The 16,008-nt window shown below is 45.4% G+C and overlaps 1 protein-coding gene across 4 annotated transcripts in view; it reads right to left on the bottom strand.

The window, feature by feature from the left end:
* The window catches only part of MYH10 (myosin heavy chain 10), a 91,608-nt gene that overhangs the window by 18,914 nt on the left and 56,686 nt on the right, over nt 1–16,008 (bottom strand). For 2 of the 4 annotated variants that reach the window (XM_039562338.1, XM_039562339.1), the window contains 16 exons: nt 15,608–15,706; nt 14,595–14,738; nt 14,202–14,297; nt 10,628–10,746; nt 10,048–10,200; nt 9,498–9,671; nt 8,053–8,226; nt 7,167–7,281; nt 6,082–6,144; nt 3,557–3,750; nt 3,192–3,313; nt 2,791–2,860; nt 2,533–2,693; nt 1,858–1,966; nt 1,640–1,771; nt 614–820 (listed from right to left, as the gene is read on the bottom strand). In XM_039562338.1, coding sequence (XP_039418272.1) covers nt 614–820; nt 1,640–1,771; nt 1,858–1,966; nt 2,533–2,693; nt 2,791–2,860; nt 3,192–3,313; nt 3,557–3,750; nt 6,082–6,144; nt 7,167–7,281; nt 8,053–8,226; nt 9,498–9,671; nt 10,048–10,200; nt 10,628–10,746; nt 14,202–14,297; nt 14,595–14,738; nt 15,608–15,706 — 2,132 coding nt within the window. The remainder of the gene's footprint in view (nt 1–613; nt 821–1,639; nt 1,772–1,857; nt 1,967–2,532; nt 2,694–2,790; nt 2,861–3,191; nt 3,314–3,556; nt 3,751–6,081; nt 6,145–7,166; nt 7,282–8,052; nt 8,227–9,497; nt 9,672–10,047; nt 10,201–10,627; nt 10,747–14,201; nt 14,298–14,594; nt 14,739–15,607; nt 15,707–16,008) is intronic. The other 2 variants (XM_039562340.1, XM_039562341.1) reach the window with 1 other exon arrangement.

The following is a 16,008-nucleotide window of genomic DNA, read 5'->3' as shown; positions in this document are numbered from 1 at the left end:
AGGGTCATTTGTGGGTTTAAATATCATTCATTTAAATATGATTAATGGACATCTATGAAAAGGCATCAAGAGCTGTGAGAAGTGGAGTTTATTTCCTCTTCAACTACTTTTAACATTTTGAAAGACAGCTAAGTTCTCAGCTACTCCCTTTTTCAGGGACACCATTTTTTAAAAGGAAGCATCTAAATAATCTGATTTTCAAAAAAACCTCAACCAAGTAACTTGGAGGAAATGACACTGTCTTAGTAAAGTGAAATGAGGAATATTCTTCATGATGTTCACTGGAATTCAGTCAAAAACCCAACATTTCTCCCACAAGTGACACCATCCCATCAGCCTGCAAAGCCCCATGCAGTCATTCCTGGCTCCTGCCCTCTCAGCAGCACTTTGCTGCCTTTAATTATCTCTCAGCACACACTGACAGGGCATCCTGACTTTCTGTCCTCACCCTCACCTGCCTGGAGACCACACAAAGCTCATCACACTGAACATAGGGAGAGAAGAGAAAAAAATTCATCTTATTCCACTCAGGAGCCAAATTCCTCTGTCCTGCAGAGATGCTGAGGGAGCTTCCCCATCCCCCTTTTCCATCTCCAGTCACTGAGAACCATACCTGGATATGGCCCTGCATTTTCTTCTTCTCATTCTGCAATATTTGGTTTCTTTCCTCCTCCTCCTCGACCCTGGACTCCAAATCATGGAGAATTTCTTCCAGCTCTTGCTTTTTGGCAGCCAAGCGAGCCCTCATCTCCTCAGCCTCTGCAAAGAGCTCTGTCTCAGCCTGGAGCTGCTCTGCAAGGATGTTCTTCTCCTCCAGTACCTGCAAATACAAAAGGCAGCAAAGCTTGAAAAATGACACTCCAGAGTCTCTCGTGAGAGATCACACCTGTGGCAGCTACAGAGGTACTTAAAGGCCAAGTTCTGCTCCAATTCCTGACTCCCTGGTCAACATCCCAACCCAAAGACTTTCAGAAGAGGCTTTAGCAGCAGCTTTGGCTCCAGCACCATTTCCTGGACTGCTCCCTGCACTGATCCCTGCAGAGTGGCAGAGCAGTGCCATGGGCTGATCCTGGCACTTGGAGACACCAGAACTTCTGGCCAGTCCCAATCCCCAGCTCTGAGGATGCCACTTGTCCCTGGGTGTGGAGCCACTGACTGCCACTCCTGGAGTGCCCCCATCCAGCCCATTCCTTCTCCACTGAGGGGTCCATCCATGAACTCCACGTCTCTCTGGTTTAGAGACCAGGATGTCCTGTGGGACAGTGCCAAATGCACAAGTCCAGGTAGATGACACCAAAATTGCTCTTCCCTTATCCACCAAATTTCTGCCATCACAGAAAGCCACCACATCTGTAGAGCTGCTCCAGGTGTTTGCCCACAGCTTGCCCAGCCCAGGCACAGATGACACTGCCACTGAATTTCTCCTGGAAACCAGGAAAGGCCACCAAAGAAGGTTCAGTTGTGTTAACAAGTTTCTGCATCCCTGGAGGAACAGCTCGTGCTGTAGCTTCCTATTCCATGCTCCAGCAGAGTGGGAACCAGCTCACCTGATTCCCTTTTGCTCCCCAGCTTGGCTCCCTCACACGGGACAGAGCACAGTTCATGTCCCCCATATCAAAAGCTGATCCTGCACACAAACCTGTTGATGCTTCCTTTCCATTTCCTCAAGTTCTGCTTCCACTTTTGTTTGTTTTTCTTTCACCTTCATCAGCTCCTCATCCTTGGCTTGAAGTTCTTCTTCCTGACGAGTGACCTGAAGAAGAGGCTTCACCTGCAAAGGTTTGAAATGAAAGACTGAGACCCTGCACTCATCTATTTATAGGTGAATAAAACAGAACAGAACAGAACAGGAGGAACCTTGGTGAAGACTCTCCACCACTGCCAGTGCCTCAGCTTCAGATACGCAGCGCAATTCCTCTGCAGGATTTTCAGTGCACTCAGCTGCTGCTGCTTCTTTGCAAAGGCCCTGAACACAGAGTAAAAAAAGTGTGTGTTAAGTACAGCTGACCATCATTTAATTTTTAGGTTACCCAACCCTACAACACTTGCAGACCATAAATAGGCTTATTTATAAGTTTCAGTAACCACACTGAATTTATGAGCTCTTGCTCCTACAGTCAGAGCAAGAGCTGGATTCACCATTCCCAATAATTAAAAATGCTGTTTGTTCTTACTCTCAACAGGTTTTTTTTCTTAAAAAGACAAAATCAGAATGAATTAGCTACTTTAATTTTTAGAAAGCAGCTTTCCAGAGTACTTCCAGGAACCTCCAGTGGGACACAAAGGAATGTGCAGGCACTGGAAAGGGCTGTGTGTGCCACAAAGCCAAGAGTGAGAAAAGCAGATATTGTTAAGGAATGAAGGTGCAAATTCTTCCCAGGCAAAAATCCACTTAATACCGAGGATACAACTACAGCTCCTCAGGCAACACACTCAGAAAACCTCTCCTGAAATGGAAGTTTTAATGCACAGCTCCCTATCAGGGAGGTTTTAGAGACCCAAAGGGAGATCCAGTCCCAGGAGCACACTCACTTCCTGGCCAGGTATCCCCTGCACACTGCCTGGAAGAAGATGATGATGTCCGTGATCTTCAGATCCCGCTCTTCTTCCAAGTGAGCCAGGACTCCAGCTCGGAAGAAGATTTTGCTCTGTCCAATTCTGTACAAGTTGGGGTCCAGCTCTAAGGCTCTGATCTAAACAGACAGGCAAGGATGTTGTTGTTACACCAAGAAAAGGACCATTTTGGGGAATTCTTCAATGTTTTGACAATATTTAGCTATGAACACTTACCATACGCTCACAGGCCTGCTTACCATCCATGAAACCTTTGGGAATTGCATTGGGAGTGAGGATCTCATACCTTTAAGGCAAATGAGAAAAACAAAAGATTACATTCAACAACAAGCAATGTGATTTATAGCATAAATTCATAGCATAAACTGTAGTGACCAAGTGCACAGTTAGGGAATTTCTTCAGCAAGTTTTTCCAGCAGCCAATTTGGGATTGTTTCCCCTTCCCTACTGTCTTTAGAATAAACTGCAGTAGTTAAACACTTGAAGTTCAAGGCCTCACACAGAGGTTTTGATTTGCTTCAAGTTGGGTTGGAGGAGAAGGGAGGAGTGTGGGGTCTTCAATTATTTAACAAGGAACTCTAGCTCCTAAGAACTTCAAAGCCTGTTCCTGCTGTTACCTCTGCCTGAATTCCTGGAACACTATCCTGTTTGGGAATCCTTGCCGACAGATCCTGATTCCTTCCAAAACCCCGTTGCACCGGAGCTGATCTAGAACCAGATGTGGGTCCAGTTTTCCAGCCTGGACAAAACAAAACAAGGATGGTTTTAATTTGTATTCGTGGAAAACTGTACTTTCAGCTTTTCAGGCTACTCTCCTAAGCCAACTGTGTGAATCAGGGGACGTGCAGGGAATTCTGAGAGGATGCTGCTCAGTGTGACAACCAAACCGTGATCGGAAAAGGAAGGCCCAGACAGGATGCAGGACTTAGTGCAGGTGAAAAGTAATAAAAAGCAAGAATGAGGAGTGGCCTGCAGCCCATACCCTCTTCTCGTGGTTGGGGATGATGCAGCGCACGAAGTTGGGGTTGGTGTTGCGGAGCGTGGCCATCAGCTTGGTGAGGGACTCCTTGTAGAGCTGCCCCACGGTGCGGAACATCCCCTTCTTGGTCTTGTAGGCAGAGCCAAAGGCCGTCTCCGTGATGCCGGTGACCTGGTCCAGCCCCACGATGCGATCCACTGGCAAGGACAAGAGGGAAGGGCTGAGTGGCCCCCGGGCTTGGCAGGGCTGGCTTTGCAGGAGGAGCAGCAGCGGAAGCTTGGCGGGACAAGGCAGCCGCAGCAGGACCGGGGACACTGTGCACAAGCTTGGGGACCAAAAGCCACAAACTTATCCAGCACGAGAGTGTAGCTTCAGGAGGTACAGACTGAAATATCCAGCTCTTTACTTGCAGTTCTACATGACCAGGAAAGCTGCTTTCTGTATTTAAGTCAACTTTATATGGAGAGAGAATTCCCAGCTTCCAGGCAGCTTTTCTACCCGAGTTCTTACAATGCACAATATCTGGGCTGAACATTTGCAGTTACACATCTGTGCATATGTGCTTAAAATGAAGGGTCACTTATGGCAATGAGATAGATTAAACCTGAGTTTAATTCATGTTTTAATAGAAATTTACAGAATAGTTGGAAATAGGGTTATTTCAGTGACAGGAGGGGAAGAAGTGTCTGCCAGACTTCTGCTCAGCTGCTATTCGGAAGAGTTCTTCCCATTTTTAAATACACCTGCAAACACCTCCCTACCCAAAAGACAAATTTCAAACCAGGAAAACTCCACACTAAAGCACTTCAAAGCTGCCATAAAGCACCACAAGAGAGCTTTTTCTTTGATTTTATTGAGCATTTTGGGTAAGGACCTCAAGGGTTTGTTTTTCAGAAGCACAATTAGAAATGTGACTGCCGTCATTAAAACCTTGAAGGTGATTCCATGTGCACGTCAAGAATTATGCAAACAGTTCACTAAAAAATACACAGGTGGCTTAACACCTCAAGAATTACAGCTGGTGCTTCTTAGGACTGAGCAAATCCCAGCATTTGTGGGTTCCCCATGAAATCCAAGCTGGCCAGCCAGAAACAAGCAGCTATTTGTAGGCTACAGCTTTGATTGTCATATTATCTTCAAATTCATTTAAACCAAAGCAGAGGAAATTATGCTTTGCTACCAGAACAAATAAGTGACACTATTTAACTTCTTCCTAATATTCAACTGGCCGAAGGGCTATTAAAAATAAAGGAAAATTAAAAGCAGAAAAACACAGGGCAGCAAGTTTGAATAATCAGTTGTAAGTCTTGAATGTAGAGCAGAGCCCAGATCCTCCACAGGGTTTTGAACACAAGAATTAAACTTATTGGAGAAATAAGTCGGTGGCAAGGTGTTTATAAGATCATATCCCAAATATTTATTTTGAAGCAGAATTCTGTCCCAAATCAGACATGGGATAGAGATTACAGGGAATCAGTTTATAGAGGATGAAATGATTGTCAATATCAGAAACCTGCAGCCACCAGGCCTCACTAAGGGCTGCAACCACTCAGGTTTTTTTGCACCGTGTACTTTCTACAATTTGGCAAACAGATCTGATCTGGCCCAGTTTTGTTTTGCTCCCCTCTGTGCTCCAGCTCTAAGAGGGTGATTTATACTTCAAACAGGATTATTGGAGTTAAATGTAAGCTCTGCCTCTAGGTTTAAAGCAAATGTGGAACTGCATGACTGGACCATCACCCCCTGCTGAAGCCCCTGGAACAAAGCTCGCCAGGGATTCCTTTAGGAACACCACTGGTTTCCTCAGGGATGGGATGTATCAGGAGCAGTGAAAGATAAACCCAAAATCTGAAGGCACAACCTTCACATCCCTGTGTTTCTAAACTTGGGAAGAGGAATCCAAAAAGACTGAGGAGGTTGAATTAAATATCTAAAATGTCCTCAAAGACATTCCAAGTGCATTTCTTGATTTCTCAATACCCCAAAAAACATCTGCAGCTTATATACAAAGGGGAATATTAAAATTAAGATGTTTTTAAATAAAAGAACAATTCAAACAAGGCTCGAAGGAGTTTATTTCACTTTCTACCCCTACTAAAACTGCAGCACTCATCCTGATACTTCAAAACATTCTTGAGCTCTCCTCCCAAAAGGACACAGCCACGTCCTAAAACATCCCAGAGTTTTGTCAATGTTGGACTGCAGAAAGAAGCTTGATAGTGTTACAAAGCTTTTGCATTCTCTCAAATGCTTGGAGCTACCAGAATTGTCACTTAGAGGCAATTCTACATCTCCTCATGGAACTAGGAAGCAACAAACCTTTTCATCTGCAATGCATAACTGGAGATGCTTTGTGTGTGTGCAGCAGCAGCTGGACAGGAAGGCACTGGGGGCCCCACGGGGGCTGGGGGGTTTTACCTAAATTCAGCATGAAATGAGAAGTTCATGCAAGCCTACGAGCAAAAATGGTTCTCCTGGAGGTACAACAGCCCTGCCTTTAGTAGGCCTACTGTTTTATATCCATTCACCTGGTGGCTCATGAAGACCAGAAATATTGTCATAGAAACAGGCTCTCTGAATATTCTGAATCTCTAAGGCAGAGAAACAGCAGAAACAGAAAGACAGAAGAGCAGATACACAAGACACTTGAGTTAGTAAAAACAACAGGTTCATCAATTGCAAACACACTTCACTGAGCTACAAAAGCAGTCAGGCCACAACATATTCCATGCACATTTCAATTGTCTGTGGGAACAGGGTTTGGACCAAAACACAATTCTCTGTGTGTGTCCTCCAAGGGAAAGGAGCAGATCCCCAACCAAAAATCTGTACAGACTCATTAAAGCTGCTCTTTGTGGCTGCTCCAAGAGGGAAACTCAGCATTAACCATCTACATCACAAGCTTCATTTGCTCCTCAAGTAACAAACCACAGGGTTTATATCCTGTGACACGTAAACACACTCTAATCAATACACTGTGATGTTAAACCAGGATAGAAAAGTCCCTGCTAAGTATTTATGTGGCTGTTTCTGCTTCTTGGAGTCAGTTGGTAAAAGTGCTGATAAATACATGCAGGTGATGTGCAGGTAAGCTGGCTGAGCAGCAGGGTACAGTTCAAACAGGACTGGATTTTAATATACAATATCCCAGCAGTGCTATTAATGAAATTAATTTTAGGAGATGTGGATTTCCAGGGTACCACCCACCACTGCACAGGAAAGAACTGTGCTGGTGCTCACAGGAGACAATGTTTTACCAACAGCAAGAACCACTACAGCTGGTCACACTCAGGACTCCACTGCAGCAAGTCCCAACCCAGAGTTTTGGACAAGATTCTACATTAAACTGGACACAGAGTAACAAGTAGTAAGTGAAGATCAGTGCCAGTAATGAACATGAGAAGCAGCTACTCAGAAATGGTACATGTGCAAGGGACCAGAGGTGCAACTCAGCTTCCCTGGTGAACTTTGGGCACTAAATAAAGAGAGAGAACGCTGTCGGTGTTTACAGTGGAGAACTGGAGGGTGAGGAGGGAACCGGCATAAAAAGAACCCCAAACAACTCATCCAGCAAGGTGAAATCCCCAACAGTCTGTGCTCAGAGATCTCTTACCATCCTTCCAAAGCTCAGCCACAAATTTGTCCGAGGACTGGTGCAGGAGTGTGGCCACGTTGTCATTCAGAGGGTCCATGTTCTTCATCAGCCACTCATCTGCCTTGTAGTCCACCTGCAGAGCAGCCAAGGGGCACAGGCTCAGAGGAGAACCAGCTTTAGGTCTTTATTTACCAGCATCAAACTACAGTGGTGCTTTCCTCTTTCTGTCAATGCTCACAATCACAAAATCACAAAGGTTGGAGAAGACCTCCAAGCCCAGAGTCCAACCCTGCCTGTCCTTACCAAGCCTGCGTGTTCAGAGTTTGCTTGCTGAGCCTCCTTAGAACACTTCAAAGTACCACAGAAGTTTGTTATGCTTTTGAAAGAGTAAATGGGAGTTTTCTTTAACATTCAGCAACCTGACTTCTTGCTTACTGACAGCTGGGTGTTCACTTGCTGCCCAGTTTATTGCCAAAATAAGGCTTCACTGGGAAGATGTAAAACCAGCTCTAGGACAGATACCAATTACTTGATCTAAATTACTGGAGAGTAAATTAAGGATGTGCTGCAGCATGATTTTTTTTTTAATTTCTCTACAGTATTTACATTTAAACAGTTGGTTCTATAAAGAAAACAAAGCTCTTATCTGCAAAGAGCCAACCCAGTGGTTTCCAAATAAACCCCAGCCCAGCAGCTAAAAACTCATTGATACCAACCTGGGTTTCATCCCAACCCAGGGAGCCCTAAAATTCCCCAAGTCCAGCTAAATCTCTGTGTAGATTTGCATGGCTCTGCTTCAACCAAGGCAAAAGTCGTGTCTTTTTGCACCCAGGCTTTGGAAGGAAAGCAGAGGACTTGCCCCAAACCAACCTTTCCACACAAGAATTTAATGTTTAACCCTTACCTTCCCTGCATAGTGAATAATGCAGAAGTCTGCTTTGTCCTTTAGCTGTCTTGGCTTTTGGAACTTGGAATGAGTTCCTTGCTCTTGGACCAATTTTTCCACAAATGTCTTGTCAGTAGCTTTAGGGAACCAGCATTCTTCATCCAGCAATGCCAACACACCAGGAGGATTTGCCTGAAATGCAGCTGGATTTAATCTGTGTTCGTGGCTTATATACATATATATATATATTTTAAAGTTTAGTATTTCCAACACACCACTGAAGATCACAACAATCATCCAAACTGATTCAAACCTCATTTCAGTTAAAACCAGCTGTGGGGGAGTCCAGGTCGAGAGGGATGTTATGGCTGGTTCAAACAAACTCATTCCAATGTCTGTGGAGACACCACTGAGCTGGTGGTGCTGACCAGAGCCTTGCTTTGTAAGGGTTTATACCCAAAAGGTTCTGAGGGAATGCAAAGTTCACACATCTGGAGAGAGATGTTTCAATGTGCCTGGCATCCCATTTACAGAACAATTGTGGGGGTACTGAGGTTTGCTTTTATATTAATAAATAACTTGAGATATTTTTGGCTGTTCGCCTAAACGTGCACGTTGAGGAGCCACACTTGTCCCCTGAGGCTTTTGGGAGGAGATTTTACCTTCCTTGGAGGCAGAACTTTCTAAGTTCCACACACAAAGTGCAGACCTTTGATAGCTGAAACAAGATTTCCCTTTTCTCAAGAAAAACAGGAATGCAGCTTTTCTGCTGGTCAGGATGCAGAGCAGCACTGGGAGCTCACCTGCAGCCCAGGACACACACACAGACAAAGGCAGGGAGGAGTAACTGCAACAGCTCAGGTTTAATTTTAAAGGTCACAGGTTCTGAGATGGAAAGAACAAACTTTCAACAGTCTCTGTTCTCCCCATCTGCTCCTCCTGCTCTTTAAAGCCTCTTCAGCTTCCATAAATTGAGCAGCCAGAGGAGGATGTTAAAACCACAGTGACTAAAACCACTTTTAAGATCCTGCTTTCCTATTTGCAAGGCAGTTTTCTGAGGGAAAACTCTACAGGAAGTTTCAGGAATTTTGCTATTGATTTCAAATGAAGGAAGTTTACCACAAGTCTTGGAAAGACTTTCTACCTGAGTCCCAAAGCTCTGACACCACAATGGCGCAGTTCAGTGACAGGGACAGGATTAATGACTTCATTAGTACCAGGGAAAAACGTCTAAAAATAGCAGCTTCACATCTCGAGCTCAGTGTTTTACACTGACATAAGGGCAAAATCCCCTCTGGATAAATTTATTAACAATACACAGTATTTTAGATTTGAACTCCAGCATTACAGTTAATTCCCTTTTAATGACAGCTCCACAAGAAATGTCTCATTAGCAGGCAGCAAAAGACACACTCAGCAGTCCAAGCCCTCCTCCTCAGAGCATTATTCATGTTCAAACTTACAGGTCTTTCAATTAAGTCAATGCAAGGCTGCAGATCCAGGCCAAAATCAATGAAGTTCCACTCGATCCCCTCTCGCTGGTATTCCTCTTGCTCCAGGATAAACATGGTGTGGTTGAATAATTGCTGCAGCTTCTCATTGGTGTAGTTAATGCAGAGCTGCTCAAAGGAGTTCAGCTACAAGAATAGCATCAGTATTCAAGAATGAGTCAGTGACAAGATACCACAGATCTGGGAGTCAAAAATTTGACTTTATAAGGAAATTCTCCAAAACTCTGCAAAGTTCAAATATAACTTAAAGAAAAGTGGGAAACAATTATACAAATCTCCATTACAGAAATTATAGTAGGAACAACCACCACACGTAGAAGAAGGATTAAAGACTAAATAATGACTTTCTGGCACTGTGATTTTGGGCTGTCAAAGCTTTTGTACACCCCAAACAAACCCCTCGTGTAACCTCGGAACACGCTGCTTCCCGTGCCTCTGCAGCGTGTCCTGATCCCACAAAAACAGGGAAAAGGGAAATCTGAGTAGCGGTATTTCCAAGTACCTCGAAGATTTCAAATCCAGCAATATCCAGGATTCCAATGAAAGATGCTCCCTGACGTTTGGTCCTGTCCAAGGCTTTGTTGATGCGGTGCACGAGCCAGCGGAAGAGGCGCTCGTAGGTGGCCTTTGCCAAAGCTTCCACTGCAAAGTCCGCCTGCAAATCCAAACAGGAAAATTTGTTTATCCTGGAAAAGCCATCAAAAGGACACAGACATGGATGTTATCACAAATAACTCCGTAAAAGAAGAAGCTGGATGGAGTTAATACCAGCGAGGAATGAAAACAAGCAGTAGGAACAGTTTGGAGCTTGATCAATGTTAAGAAGAATTTCTTTCTAAACTGTTCCATAAAAGCAAAAGGTCTCCAAGTATTTGATAATGTCACAACATGAAAGGATGAAACCAGGAGGAAGTCAAGGAAAGGGAAAGGTTTCTTCTGTTCTACAAATGATTTTTACCATATAAGAACATTTCATAAAGACAGTAAAGCTTAAACAAAGCAGCACTCAATGCCAATTTTCTTTGTTAGGAGCTAATGAGGACCAGCTTCACTTGGTCTTTAAAGCACCTTTTAAACCTTACCTGTTCTTTGGTCTGGGCTTTCTGGACGTAGTCCCGGCCCACTTTGATGCGAGGGGTGAGGATGGCCCGGGTGAACTCCATGACGTTCATTCCCAGCAGGTGGCAGAGCTTCTGTGCGACTGCAAGGGACAAAGGCAGGGAGGGAGCACTGAGACCCTGCCCGGGCACCTCGGGAGCAGTTGGCACCTCAGGAGCTGCACAAGCGCCCTGGGACGGTCCCCAGCCCTCAGGGGCTCTGTCCCCGAGGCTGGCAGACTCTCCAGAGGGACACAGCTGGATGTCCTTGGGGAGCACTGGATTCCACGGGAGTGCAGCTCATTAACGGCCCCCAGCTCAGGTACAAGTGCTTTGTTTGTTACTTTAAAAGGGAACACATCTCCTTTCTCATCCCCAGGAAGAAAGGATGTCACACATCCAATCCATCATCCTAAAGGCGGCTTAAAAACTGCTTCAATCCGGGCGGCTGTGCCAGCACAAAACAGGGATCTGTCACCGTGTCCAAGGAGCTGAGGACTCCCCATCCCTGGCAGTGCCCAAGGCCAGGCTGGACATTGGGGCTGGGAGCAGCCTGGGACAGTGGGAGGTGTCCCTGCCATGGCAGGGGTGGGATGGGATGATCTTTAAGGTCCCTCCCAACACAAACCATTCCAGGATTCCAAGTATTTTATACAGAATAACACCACAGGCATCAGTGCACTTTAACAGCAAGAATCCTCCTGATGCCATTCCATTATTTAAATAGTGCATTACCCACGCCAGCCCTACAGATTCCTGTTGCATCAATCCCTTTCCCTGAACACGTGGCCCAGGAGGTTGGGTGGTTATGATTCCACACTTCTAAAAATGAGAGTGACGCCAAAGGTATTTTTAGGTCCAGGGAAGTGTTGCCCTTTAGCAGGAAGCTCTCCATACCACCCAGTAAGTACTTGGCCCCTTATCTTTGTCATCTGACAGCTTCTTCTACTGTCAAAATGAAAAGAAAAAGCTGTTTTTTCAAATCAGCATTATAAAACAGATTTTCAAACCAATACATGAGACTTTCTGCTGCATTATGGTTTTCTTTAGTGTTAAAACCACCATTATTGCCCTTTAATGCTGAGATTCTCTGTCTGGCCGTGTATTTGCTAGAAGGGTTCATGACCTGACACACAAGCAGTGAAATTAGGGGAGTGTCACAAACTGAGCACTCCTTCTGCTTGAGCTACAAACAGGAGCATTTCTGTGCTTTGAGTATAAAACCAGTGAGCAGCAGCACATTAGACAAAACTCACAGCCTCTGGGGCCAAGGAGAAAGTGCTATGAGGGTCCTTAAAACAAACAAACAAAACAAAACAAGAACTTGAAAATATTAAGTAGCCATGAGCTTGGTGCAGTGACACACTGGATACCATAAAGGAAGGAGGGTCCCCTCTCCCAGAGTACTCCAAACACCACACTCAGCTCCTTTCATAAACCAGGAACATGGAATTTATTGTCCCAACCTTTCCAGTCAGTAATAAACTGTAGTTTAGGGGAGAATAATACCAATAAACCACAGCAGGTGTAATCCTAAGCATCCCATCTACTGAGCCCCTGGAGGAGGCTGCAGCCAAGCACTTCTGAGCTTCCTCTGAGAAACTGATCCCACTTCCACTGTTCTGTCACATCTAAGGGTAGGAGTGGGTCACACTGTCTCAGCCTGATTCATCTTGCACTCTAAAATAAGTGTAATTCATCTGAGGCTCACAGGATGGTTTGTGGTGGAAGGGACCTTAAATATCACCCAGTTCCAACCCCTGCCACGGGCAGGGGCAGCTCCTTGTTTGTTTATAGTGAGAAAGGACCATTAAAAAGATGTGACTGGAGAAAACCCTGACTGTCCTGACTCATGTTTTATTACTGCTGGAGTTTGGATAGAAAATTCCGAATTAATTATAAAGCCAAGATACTGAAAAGCTCCTATCAGAGGTGAACATGAACTTCATGAGATTGCTTTGAACTTCTGCCCTCTCAGCAGAAAGGCTCCTGCCCAATCTGGTGAGCATGAAATGATTCTCCAAGAACAGCTTCTCATCCTCCTAACCCACGAAGGCTCTGTGGCTTCCCTGCATCTCTGGTATCTGTACTTGAGACCAGGATTTGTTTATCTACATTCACCATCTATGGGGGAGAATTTGCTTCCCACGTTCTTTGAATTGGTTCCCATCTCCACTGCCCACAGCAGCTCCTTCCCATCCATGGAGACAATACCTGGCCTGTATCACACCCAGCCTCCAAACAAGAGGAGGCACTATCAGGACACACTGATTTCTCCAGAGGATGCAAGGAAACCCCTCACAATGACACGTGACAATGCAGGTGACAAGGAAAGAGAGATCAGTTCACTCAACCTCTTCAGAAAGATGCAGTAACATAGACCATATACCCAAATTTTTAAATACAAGAGGACAAAAATACGCTTTAAATGTGATCTGAGCTGTCCATCCTTTTGGCTTTATGAGCCAGAATTTTGTATCCAGTACTGTAAATACCCAGGAGTATCAATCTATTTATAGCCAGGGTTGTAGTTCAGAATTTATGTCTAAAAACCAATGGTAATGCAACTAAAATGAAGACAGTCAAGAAGCATCTCTATCTTTCCACATCCCACCTTCCACATGGACAAGGACCCAGGTGGGTTCTCTAAACCAGCAGTAAAAGCCCAAAAAATTAATCCCTCACCCATCTTTTCTCCTCACTGCAACACAAAAAGTGCCAAATGCCAAGTCAGTAACTACTGACCTTCAACCCCCACCTGGGCAGCAGCCACTGCCCTCAGAAAGGACAATTTGGGGCATTGCAAGTGACCCATGTGCTCAGCAATTTGGGACAGTTACAGAATGAGACCCAGACAAGAATCTGAGCTGTCCATGTCCATGCAGCAGGTCCTGGGAATGGTGGTTCCCACTGCTCTCCCAACTGATGTCAGTTCTCCAAACTGCCTTTCCATGAAAGCACTGGAAAGTACTAAATAAAAACCTCAAGTATGCCTCAGCAGCTTTTTTTTTTGGGTGGGGGAAGAAATATATCCTTCAAAATGCTGATTGCATTGCAGGCACTGATAAATTCAGTCTCAGCCACACTGCTGGGACACTCCAGAAACCAGCCTGTGCTAAATCCAGCATTCCTGTCTTCAGCCATTGCACCATGGAAGTTGTGCTTGGCTCCAGGGCTCTTATCATTGGCAACAAAACTGCTCCCAGGAACCAAAGAAAACAAACTGATTTAAGCATGAACTTCTTCCTAGGGCTTAAGTCTTTGGAGAGAGCAATAAACAAGATTACAACCAAAATACTCGTTCAAAGCTTAGCAGCAATGCAAACAGCATAAATTCCCCTGATGGACACTTCCCTTTGTCTGCAGGAGGAGATGGAAGGGGAGAGGTTCAGTAATTGCCTGTTGGTGCCATCAGCCCAGGCCTGGCCTCATTTTGGCCCAGAGCACTGCCAAGGATGCTCAGCACTGCTCTGTGCTTGTCGAGATGTGCACTGGACAAAGGGCAGGAAGAGAACTCCAGCACAAGTCAAAGGACACGGTCCAGACGTGAGCAACTCACCAGTGTTCTCTGGCATAGAGGCCTGATCTGTGTTCCTCTCCTTCTTAAAGGAAATGTTTCCAAACTGCAGCACTGAGGACACCACTTTCAGCATGGCTGTGATAACAAAAGACATGTGCATCAGTTTAATGGCAGAGGGCTCAGCTTAACTAATTTCTCTTGTGTCTCTTTCCTTCCAAATTCCAAGGAGAAACTCAGGGAGGACATACAGTTTGTACTGAGCTTTTTGGGCAAATGGCTTGAATTCAACTCCAGTTGGAGTTAAGAAAACATTTTCTTCAGGCTGTCAAAGACACTGAAGCAACATTAAATTTGGTGACATTAAATTAGCAGAGTGTTTGTGCGTAAGAGAGAAAAGGACACTCTGAAAATTCCAGAGGCTCCAAAACTTACACAAGATCTCATCGTGTGAAAAGCCCATGATATGCATGGCTTCCATTGTCTCCTGAAAGTTATCCTTGTCTTGTTGCCCAGGGATGGGGATGTAGCCATTAGATAAAAATCTGTAGTTGTTAAATCCTTCGAGCAGCAGGTCAGCTGTATTGGGGGGAAGGGGAAGAGACAGAAAAACAAGCTCAGTAATGCTGTTCACACCCACCCGTGCTCTGTTCTCACTCCATTCCCCAGCTCTGCTTTAGGAAATCAGTTCCTCAGATATGGCTACCAGCCAGGACAGCAGCTTCTGAAACCCTAAAAACACAAGTGCACCTCCCAAGCTGAGGCCAGACTCAGACTCTCTCTCTCTCTGCAGCAACCTCCATGAGCTCTTTAATGCATTAAGCCTGCCCACAGAACATTACCCAGATCTCAAATCCCCATCTGGAATATCCTAAAAGGAGGATCTCTACCGAAAGGTAACAGACCCAGAGATGGACTTAGGGATTGATGATCAGCACATCAAGGATGCTGAACACCAGCTTATCTCATACAGGAGGAGTGGATCAATTCTCTGAAGTCTGTATCTCTATCAGTTTCACTTATCACAACCTACCAGAAATTCCCAAGGAGGTGAAAAAATACCCAAACAGAGTTGAGATAACCACCCCAGCACTGCAATGGCCTGAAGAAAGCGCCACGGTTTCATTAAGTTTGGGTTAAATTTCTCTGTAGGCTGGAGGAGATCAGGCTGCCACTGCTGACCAGGGCTGGCTGTTTTCAGCTGGGAACTTTGCAGACTCAATCCAGGGATTCCCAGCCAGAGCCTGCCCAAACTGGGCTTTGGCATGGGGGAGATATTTGCTTGAAACACCAGAGTGGCTCCCCAGCACACTCAGAGCAGAGCTACCTGGCCTCTCCTTCTTTTAAAACTCACCATTCATGACCAAAGAATAATTCAAACCCGTCCTGCCCCACTGAAATAACAAAAGCAGCACCCAACAGGTCTGCCAGCTGAGATTCCAGCTTACACTTGAGGTGCTCTCCTGCTCCAGCCAGAAGCTGATAGAAGATGTGGAACGTCCGCTCATCCTTGGCCTGACGGACAGCACGAGACTTCTCCAGCAAGTCTGGGAACACCTGGAGTCAAGGATCACCTGCAATCTTTGCTTAAAAACTTACAGAGCAAACAAGAGCTCCAGAGCAGGATATGGAATTAGTCTGAGACCAAAGAGAATTTTAGGAGTAATGTCCAGAGCAGCTGGGGCTGCCCCTGGATCCCTGGCAGTGTCCAAGGCCAGGCTGGACACTGGGGCTGGGAGCAGCCTGGGACAGTGGGAGGTGTCCCTGCCCACGGGACTGGGTGAGCTTTAAGGCCCCTTCCACTCCAAACCAGTCTGGGATTCTATGACTGGACTAGGTCCAAGATGAA

Source organism: Corvus cornix, chromosome 18 (genome assembly GCF_000738735.6).
Source record: "Corvus cornix cornix isolate S_Up_H32 chromosome 18, ASM73873v5, whole genome shotgun sequence".
Classification (NCBI taxonomy): domain Eukaryota; kingdom Metazoa; phylum Chordata; class Aves; order Passeriformes; family Corvidae; genus Corvus; species Corvus cornix.
The sequence above is the reverse complement of the archived record's forward strand: the minus strand, read 5'-3'. Positions and strand labels throughout refer to the sequence as shown.